General features: G+C 48.5%; 1 protein-coding gene across 1 annotated transcript in view; it reads left to right on the top strand.

The window, feature by feature from the left end:
• The window catches only part of TRIM25 (tripartite motif containing 25), a 24,854-nt gene extending 17,326 nt beyond the window's left edge, over positions 1-7,528 (top strand). The window contains exons 7-10 of the mRNA XM_032279361.1: positions 6-12; positions 290-331; positions 411-518; positions 3,791-7,528. Coding sequence (XP_032135252.1) covers positions 6-12; positions 290-331; positions 411-518; positions 3,791-4,320 — 687 coding nt within the window. The 3' untranslated portion in view covers positions 4,321-7,528. The remainder of the gene's footprint in view (positions 1-5; positions 13-289; positions 332-410; positions 519-3,790) is intronic.
• The last annotated feature ends 2,357 nt before the right edge of the window (positions 7,529-9,885 follow it).

Raw genomic sequence — 9,885 nt, 5'->3', positions numbered from 1 at the left:
CCAAGAAACCTTGTAAGTTTTGCATTTCTGCAACTGTTTGTTTCTTGAGACTGCCCGAGCACAGAACTGAATGCTGGTAGCGAGAGTTGATCTCTCTCATCAGGTTCTGTGATGGGATCTGTATGATTCCATTCTGTATGGCAGCAGGCCTGAGTCTGGAGGGGAGGACCAGCATAAATGAGTGAGATGAATAGGGTGACTTTAGCCCTGTGTGGTGTCCCCTGTTGTTAGCGTGGAAGGGAGTAGAGGCCAACCTGTTGCTCTGTATCATGTTTCTCTTTCCTTACAGCCTCGGGACTGACAGTGGAATTAGAACGAGACAGCTCGGAGGGTGAGTTAACATGGGCAAGAAGCTTTGGGGTGTCCGTTCTGAGTTTGTTCTGCAAATTGCTCTCTGTTTCCTCTCTCAGCTGCAGCCGCTGGAGCCAAAGGTGCCAGCTCACAGCCGAACGCAGCATCTCTCAAGGCCAAGGTGCTGGAGACCTTCCTGGCCAAGTCCAGACCTGAGCTCCTGGAGTGTGAGTAGCTTCCGTGCTGGTGCGCGCTTCCACTGGTTCTGTCTCTCCTCAGCCACTCTGTACAGTTGTGTGAGGCCAGCTGGCCGGCTACCTCCGCCGTTTCCCTTCACTCGTCCTCTACTTTGTTGCTCCCTTATTTTCTCCCAGTCATCAGTGCCTTTCTTGACTTCTTTCCTAACCAGCTCAGATTTCACAGTGGGTCCTTTGACTCTCCGTCTTGCTGTCCATTCTGGACTTACTGAGCTCACCTTTGGCGCCTGCATGTCCCCTGCAGAGAAGGCGGGGTGATTGTGGTCACCAGCCTTCACCTGGCTGGTATCCCCTGTCCCCTCCCCACCACTCTCCAGAGCCACGATTCCCAAGACTTCCTACAGCCTTCTCCCTGTCCTGCCCACCTTCTGCTTCACGGAGAAGAGAGACGGTGAAAAAGGGGCTCCCCCTGCTCTGTTAATTGTCATCAAACCTGCATCTACCGTGCCCCCTTCCTCGCCTCCTGGTCCCTTTCCCAAGGCTGGTCCCTGGCCCTGAGCTCTGGAGTCTGCTCCTCATGTGCTCTCTGGAGCCTTCTGCTCTCTCTTCGGCCTTTCCACTCCCATCTCTTCACCCTCAGCCTCTCTACCGAGGCGTGCCTATCTGTAGTGTGTTTACATCTATCCAAATCACAAAAACGGACCCAGCAAAACTGTTTTGGCTCCAGCTCTGTTTCCTGCCTCCCTTTCACCCGAATGCTTGTTAAAAATACAGATTCCTAGCCGGGTGCGGCGGTTCATGCCTATAATCCCAGCACTTTGGGAAGCCAAAGCGGGTGGATTACCTTATGTCAGGAGTTCGAGACCAGCCTGGCCAACATGGTGAAACGCCATCTCTACTAAAAATACAAAAAATTAGCCAGGTGTGGTGCCACACGCTTGTCATCCCAGCTACCTGGGAGGCTGAGGCACAAAAATCGCTTGAACCCAGGAGGTAGAGGTTGCAGTGAGCTGAAATTGTGCCACGGCACTCCAGCCTGGCAACAGAGAGCGAGACTCTGTCTCTACAGACAAACAAGCAAAACCAAAAAAACCCAAAAAACAAATTCCTGGGCCCTGTTCCAGTTCTACAGGATCAGACTCAGGCAAGCACGGAAAGCTTTTATGTTTAGCTCATTTCCTCCATGGTCCTTTTGAGGACGGTTGGGGAAAAGCAGCTCTGCAGATTGTCCACACTGGTGGCTCTCAACTGTTGGCCACATGTTAGAATCCTCTGGGGAGCTTTTTAGAATCCCCGATGCCCAGGCTGCCCCCCAGACCGGTTCACTCAGAATCTCAGTGTTTAGCTGTCCAGGGTTGCAGTGTGGGGCCAAGGTGAGAGTCCGAAGTCTAATCCTTTGTCACTGCAGTCTGACCTCTCTCCTGCCCTTGACTCAGGCAGCTCTGAGGTCATCAGTGGCCTCTGTGTCACAAAATCCAAGGGATGCCTTTCAGCTTTTATTTAGCTTCACCTCTCAGTGGCATTCCTCCTCCTTCTGACACTCTTTCCCCTTGACCCTTGAGCCGCTACACCCCCCTGGGTTTCCACCCACCCCTCTAGTCAAGCTCCTTTGTAAGCTTGTCCCACTTGGAAATGGGTGGAGTTCCTTCATCAAGGCCAGGCCTAGGACCTGCCCACTTTCCCTCTTCTTGTTTTTTCTCTACCCACATGCAACACTCCATGCAGCACCTGCCAGCGGTACCCACCTCCACGTGGTGGCCAAAACCAATCACTGAAAAATACACCTCAGGCCCTTCCTTCACCTGCAGCTGCAGCAGACTTGGTGGAGATCTGTGGGTCCCTTAGTTCCTCAGGGCTGGCCTCCTTGTAGCTCCCCACTGTCTTTGCCCCCCATGAGAGGCCCAGACCAGCCCCGGGCTGGAGCTACTCTTGCCCAAGCTGCTGGTGGTGGTGCTGAGCCATGTGTTTCAGGAGCTGCTGTGCACTTGGTGGCAGCTGCATAAGCAGGGAAAGTAAAGTTCTAGCCACTTAGGGCCTTTGCTCCCCACAGCTTATTCATTTTGCCTAAGGGGAAACTCGGGCTCCAGTGAAAAGTGCCATGCCCCTGAGCCACCTAGCAAGTGAGTAGGGGCAAAAGAGACTAGGACGAAAGTCCGGGTCTCTTGGTTTCCAAGTTCCCAAACTAAGATTTGTCCCTGTCTGCCTTGCTGCCCCATGAGCTGTTTCCTATGGGTCCCCAGGATCTCCTGTGAGGGTGGGGGCAGAGGAGATTGAGTATGGGGATGACACTGAGGGGAGCTTCATCCTCAGATCTGGAACTGCTTGTAAGTGGCAGAAGGATAGGGAGGACATGCTAGTGTCACACCAAAGATATAGTCAGGCCATGTCTATGCTTACAGACCTTGCGTGGCTCCCTGCTGCCCACCAGTTAAAGTCTAGACTCCTGAGTTCTTCCCTTTCTAGCCCCAACATGTTTCCCTTCTCCTGCTGCATCTGTGTTCCCAGCCACTCAGCTTCCTCGATCCTAGCACACACCCACCCTTCTGGCACTGCATGGCTTCACCCTCAGCGTTCCCTCTGTCTGGAATGGCCTTTCTCTCTCCTCTGTCTAGCTCTCATCTTCTGTTACTTGGTTCCAGCTCCAGCCTGTCAGTGAAATGTTCCCCAACTGTAGCATCAGTTGCCTTATCTCTGTGTCCCTACAGTGTGTGCCTACGCTTTTGGCAGAGTGTGAATCTCATAACGTTGTTACTGATGGACTTGCCTTGCTTGTTGGAGTGTGAACTCCATGAGGCAATCAGAATTTGTGTCAGTCATGTGCCTGGTAAATTATTTTGGACTCATGAATGGGCGGACACACGGATGACTGATAGATGATAGATGGCTGGCTGGGCAGAATCGATGGATGGATGGATAGATGAGTTGATGGATAATGGATGGGTGCATAGATGGACAGATGGATAAATGGATAGATGACTAGATGAGTGGATAGATGAATGAATGAATGAATGAATGAATGGATAAATGGAAAGACAGAAGGATGGATAGATAAGTGAATGGATGAGTGGATAGATGGGCATATGGACACATGGGTAGATGGCTAGATGGATGGATGGATACATGGATAGACAGATAGATAGATGAATAAATAGACAGTTAGATGTATGGATGGACAGACAAATGGGTAGATGGGTGCATGGATGGTTAAAACTGGTGAATAAATAGTACCACATTGGGAAAGGTCTAAAAGTGAGAGCACTTTGGGCCCCTTGTAATTAATCCTTGGGGTGATGTTTTCTCAGATTACGTTAAAGTCATCCTGGACTACAACACTGCCCACAAAAAGGTGGCTCTGTCACAGAACTATACAGTAGCTTCTGTGGCTGAGATGCCTCAGAACTACCGGCCGCATCCCCAGAGGTTCACTTACTGCTCTCAGGTGCTGGGCCTGCACTGCTACAAGAAGGGGATCCACTACTGGGAGGTGGAGCTGCAGAAGAACAACTTCTGTGGGGTAGGCATCTGCTATGGCAGCATGGACCGGCAGGGCCCCGAGAGCAGGCTCGGCCGCAACAGCGCCTCCTGGTGCGTGGAGTGGTTCAACACCAAGATCTCTGCCTGGCACAACAACGTGGAGAAAACCCTGCCCTCTACCAAGGCCACACGGGTGGGCGTGCTTCTCAACTGTGACCACGGCTTTGTCATCTTCTTCGCTGTTGCTGACAAGGTCCACCTGATGTATAAGTTCAAGGTGGACTTTACTGAGGCTTTGTACCCGGCTTTCTGGGTGTTCTCCGCTGGTGCCACGCTTTCCATCTGCTCCCCCAAGTAGGCAGGCCATGGACACTTGGACTGACTGCCTGCAGAGGTCCCAAGACCCTAGTGAAAATCCAGCAGGCAGAACTCTCCTTGGAGAATTCCCCAAGAGGCCCTAAGGATTGGGAGCATGGGGCGGGGCAGGTAGGAGGGTGGGAGATGGCATTTAGCCAGGGAAAAGGGGTGGAGGTGATTGTGTTGTGGGCAAGGAGGCATTTCCACCCCCTGGTGCCTATCAGGGCAGGGTGACCTGCTTCCCATTGTTCTGGGAAATCTCCAGGCTGCTGGGCAGCTGGGCAGAGCTCTGGGGAGTGAAGTCATGAGTGCCCAATTCCTCTTAGAAAAAATCCATAGCTACTGTACGTTCTGTCTTGGGCCACTTGGATCTGAAGGCTGCCCCTTTGCTCTCTAGGGTAGCCTTCAGATCTTGGTGTTTTGATTACTTACCATAGATGTTTTTAAAATTACAAAGTTATTGAATTTGGTTGAATTACACAACCTCCGTTACCCGCATGTTGGGGCTCGATCTCCTGGTTATTAGCTGTGCTTGAGGAAACACCCACAGCAATCTCTACCCAGAATACAGTTTCCTAAAGAAGCATGCCCTCTTTCTCCACTGGAAAATAGTGCTGTTCCCTTTCTACCCTGCTCACCCATCACTCCCCATTGATGGTTTTCAAACAGGAAACTTTTCAACTAAAGCTTCAAACCATGACTGGAATGAGCCTGTGTTGGATTTGTGATTCAAGGTCAGGTGACCCCAGTCCAGTTTGGATGGAAATCCTTCCCAAGTGTCATGAGAAGCATCTTGGCAGAGATGCTTTGGTGGCAGCCATGAGCTTTGCTGGAGGCCTTGCTTCCCATAGCCTTGGCTGCAGGGCAAGGAACTCTGCCAGGCAAGGGGGACACTGCCCTGGGTCAACAGAAGCCTGGTGGGTTTGCTCATGTTAGAGTGTCCTGCTTTCTTACTGACAACTCTTGGCGATAGCTCCTCTCCCCTGGATTGTGAGATACGGAATGACAGTGCAGGTTATCACTGAAGCTGGCACAGCCAGCCAGCTAAGCTGGATCTCTGAAGCCTGCTATCATGGAGATAGACTGCCTCAGGGACCACACTAGACCACTTACTGGGGTGGCAACCTAGCACCAAAAGGGTCTTTTAGCAAACCTCCTGGGGAACAGGAACATTGCTGTTTATCCCTGGCCACAGGCTGCAGACCCAGCACTGGCCCTCGCATGAGTCAGAGCCTGGGGCTGGCCCTGCCCCCTTCTGCTGCCTTCCTCCTTTGAGCCAGTTCTATAAACTCACATTGATCAGGGAGGGAATGAGTTAAAGAGGGTTACACAAGTGGCTATTTTCCCTGCAGTGTTTCTGTGCAGTGAAAATAACCCAGTCCACTAAGGGGCAGGAGTGAGTGGATTGCTGGATTTTCCCCAAGCTCCTTATAGCCGGATGTTGTCAGGATGTTAAGTGTGAGGAACTTAACCTCTTATAATGAAATGAGTTCAGCTCTGGGCTTTGCTTAGAGGAGAGCTCCCGTCAGGCTTCTTATAATATGAAAAGAGGTTACCAGGGGAAGTAGAGACCCCAGACCTTTTCATATGGATATTTGAGAATGTAGTGCATCTCAGGCCTCATGCTGGAATTCTACGGCACTCTAGGCAGGGCAGAGCACTTGATATTCCGGACAGGTACACACCTGACATGCAGGTACATACCTGATCGGTGTCATCTCCCAACAAGGATTTTCACTTCATTGGGAGAGCAGTAGTCTTTGTAGGGAAGACATCCCTGCAATAGGTATTATGTGGTCCTTAGAAGTTTTCTTCCTTACTACTTGGATGAAAAGTTCTTTGGTGATTCTTCTCTGCTTTTGAAGATGATCAAAAGCATTTTCATTGATTCTCTGAAACGAAAGCCTTGTCTGAAACCAATTAATACTTGGGAAACAGCTAGGCTTAGAGGTGTAGAATGCCAGAGATTAATCCATGGCTCCTGCTCTGGCTCTCTTCTGCAGAAATGGGGACAGTAGGGAGGCTCCTTCCCTGGCAAATGTGCAGCTCAGGGTAGGGAAGCATGAGTCCCTCTGTTTATAAGAGGGTCAAGTAGGTAACCAAAGCCGAGCTCTGTGCAAGGTGCTTTGGAGTTGTAAATTGAGGAGTGCATCCTTGCTGTCTTTAACCATTCTGTTTGTAATGGTAAGACCTTACATAAGCTAGCCTTGCAGGGCCACCACACAACCCTGGAGTCCTAGAGTTGGAAGAACCTTTGTGTCCATCTGATTTCTCATTTTGTAGAATATGATGAGAAAGTAGAGGGTCACTCTGTTCACCACTCTTTCTGTTCCATTAGGGAGGAGAAGCCTGGTAGCATGTGTGAGGGGAACACTCTTCTGGTATGCTGGGAAGTATCAGAAATTCCCAGAAACACAAACACAAAATACTATCCTAGACCCAGCTACTGGGGACTGTCCCAGTCAGTGTGGTATGATAAACAAAAGGTTAGGATCAAGTCTGTATTTTTCAAGATGCGATGGCTGATTATTCCTGTTTTAAATACTCTGAAATCGATCTGCGATCAATAATACTAATATGTTATCTTTGACCATTTTCTGCCTCTCACTATTGATTTTAATTAATTAGGAGTATTTGAACTGTTATTTCTTGAGATTAATTTTTTTAGAGTTAACTCTTTAAGGAGATAATCATGGCTGTAGACAAGATCAGGGCTGGCTGACGTGCCTTAGAAGCTTTGAACGCTATAAAGCAGTGTTTGGCGTTCTCTCCCGCATTGCAGTGTGGGTAGAAAGTGCGGTTTGTTCGTCATGCTGTTGTCAACAAATGAGCTGTCCACTACAGATGGCTACTGCCCAGGAACCTGTCCAGGCCCCACCCAGGGGCTCCCAAGGGTTGAGATTTCAGCAGACCTGTAGCCAGCATACTTAGTCTTACCCTGGGTAGAGCTCCTCTTCAGGAAGCTTTTGATAAGGAATTCTCAGACTGATAGGATGTCCGTCTGGATTTTGCTGCGGGATAATCTAACCGTGGGGGTTAAGGGAAAGGGGGTGGGTATCAATGAAAGAGTAATCCACAAATGGATAATCAGTTACTAGAGACGGAGGTGGGAGGGTTCATTATATTATTCATTCCACTGTGGTATATGTTTGAAAATGTCTATAATAAAAAGCTTCAAAAAAAGAAACAAAAATAGTTCAGGCCAGCAATGGGCCCTGTTTAGTGGATTTTATCCTTATTTGAATTAGGGTTGGAGGTGCAGGAGGTGTGGATTGGAGGTTGTCTAAAGAATTGGACTGGACTTTGTCCCTGGTTCCTGGGAGGAAGTCTTTCAGTCCTTGACCTTTCCGGGGTAATAGGAGTGTCTTTGTTATTTGTGAGGCCATGGGATCACACCTGAGCTTATGCTAAGAGGTGAGATGACTCAGAGCTGGGGCTGGACACCAGAAAGACTGACCATGTGATTAGAGGGTTGAGGCTTTGAGTCAGCCTGACCTATGGGGGCGGAGGACTGGAGGCTGAGTTTAGTCATCTGGCCAGTGCTTTAATCAATACATCATGAAACCCCAAGAAAAACTCTGGACACTAAAGCTCAGCATAGCTTCCTGGTTGGTGGAGCCATGGCTGTGCCGGCAGGGAAGAGAGGCCACGGGAGCGCTGTGCTCGAGACCCTCCCAGACCTTTCCCTATGTCTTATTTGGCTGGTGGGGCTGATTTGTATCCTTCATAATAAAATAATCATAAATACAGTCCTGAGTTCTGTGATTTTTAGAGAATGATTGAACCTGAGGAAGGTCATGGTACCCTCCTGGGTTTGTAGCCAGTTGGTCACAAGTGCCAGTGGCCTGGTATCCGCACGTGGGGCTTGTGTCTGAAGTAAGGGCAGCCCTGTTGGCAACTGTGTCCCTTCACTGGCAGCATCTGATCTAACTCTGGTGGTGGTTGTCAGAATTGTGGTGCAGAGGCGGTGGGATCTGCACACCTTGAGTAAGCCCTTCTCGACCAAGCCTGTTGGAAGAAAACACACTACTTTTCATGGGAGGCTCCCTAGTTTCTTCTCACCTGTGTCGAGTCCCCTTGGTTTACTGTCCTGGGTTTTGTTCTCTCTCATCCCTAGCCCCCTTTGAAGGTTTTCCTTCCTGTCACTGTAACCATAAAAATATTCAGTATGTCAGTGACAGACTTGTCCTTCTATTCAAAGATGACTCTTCAACTGGGGACACTTTTTTTTTTTTCTAATAAAAAGTTCAGGATGGTAAGTAGTGACTCCTTACTAAAGGCAAGCTGGGAGTGTGTGTGTGTTAGTGTGTGTGGGTGGGCACACGTGTATGGTTTTTAAGTCACTCGTGGTCTGCTGGAGTGACCCATGGGCTAAACTTGGACTTGCTCATCGGTTTTACCTCTGTTTTCTCATCAGTTCCCAGGCAGTCTTGAAATGCCATAGCATCATGAGTAACCGATGGATCCCCAACTGTTATTGACCTTGGAGTCACAGTCTACCCGTATTGTAGATCAATTCCAATACATAAAATACAGGAAGGCTCTAAAAAGCAAATTAAAGAGTAAAGGGGAAAGGATACATTGAAACAGCCTAGTTTAAAGGGGGCAATTTGTAATGAATGCACACACAAAACAGGGTTCTTTTGCTGATGCCTCTGCTGCCTTATTGAGCTGTGTGTCCTTAGTCCAGGCACATCTCCTTTCTGAGTCTTTTTTTTTTTTTATTTTTCCATATAAAATTTTAATTGATAGTGTCACAGCCAGAAAATTAAGAAAGAAAAGGAAGAAGACCATTTATAATTTTCTTCCCTAAACCATCTATTATAGCATTTTGGAATTTTTTTCTGTCAGTGTTTTTTTATTTTTGTTTTTTTTTTTTTTTTTGAGACGGAGTTTCACTCTTGTTATCTAGGCTGGAGTGCAATGGCACGATCTCGGCTCACCGCAACCTCCACCTCCCGGGTTCAGGCAATTCTCCTGCCTCAGCCTCCTGAGCAGCTGGGACTACAGGCACGCGCCACCATGCCCGGCTAATTTTTTGTATTTTTAGTAGAGACGGGGTTTCACCATGTTGACCAGGATGGTCTCGATCTCTTGACCTCGTGATCCACCCGCCTCGGCCTCCCAAAGTGCTGGGATTACAGGCTTGAGCCACCGTGCCCGGCCTCTGTCAGTGTTTTTTAACTTGGTAGTTAAATAATTTATTACATATTACAAATTCTTTCAGCATTTCTTTCTATTTAATATTCAGTGTTTTTCTTAATATATACTTTATTACATTTTAGGTTTTGGGGTACATGTGAAGAATATGCAAGATTGTTGCTTCTTTCTGAGTCTTAACTTTGCCTGCATTAAAGGTTCCATGGGGATCAGATGAAATTTTTGAGGTAAAAATAGGTTAACATTTAAAATATGGTACATGTGATTATTCTAGCTTCTCTACATACTCATACACACACCTACATTTTGAGGGGAATCCGGTTGGGGGCTGCCTTGGGAACAAGGACACAGTATTATAGCCAAAGGGCCTTTTCTCTCAACTGAAGCATGTTGGCATTGCCACCAC

Source organism: Sapajus apella, unplaced genomic scaffold (genome assembly GCF_009761245.1).
Source record: "Sapajus apella isolate SASKATOON/1434 unplaced genomic scaffold, GSC_monkey_1.0 scaffold12, whole genome shotgun sequence".
Lineage (NCBI taxonomy): Eukaryota > Metazoa > Chordata > Mammalia > Primates > Cebidae > Sapajus > Sapajus apella.
This window is presented reverse-complemented; position numbering and strand designations above follow the sequence as displayed.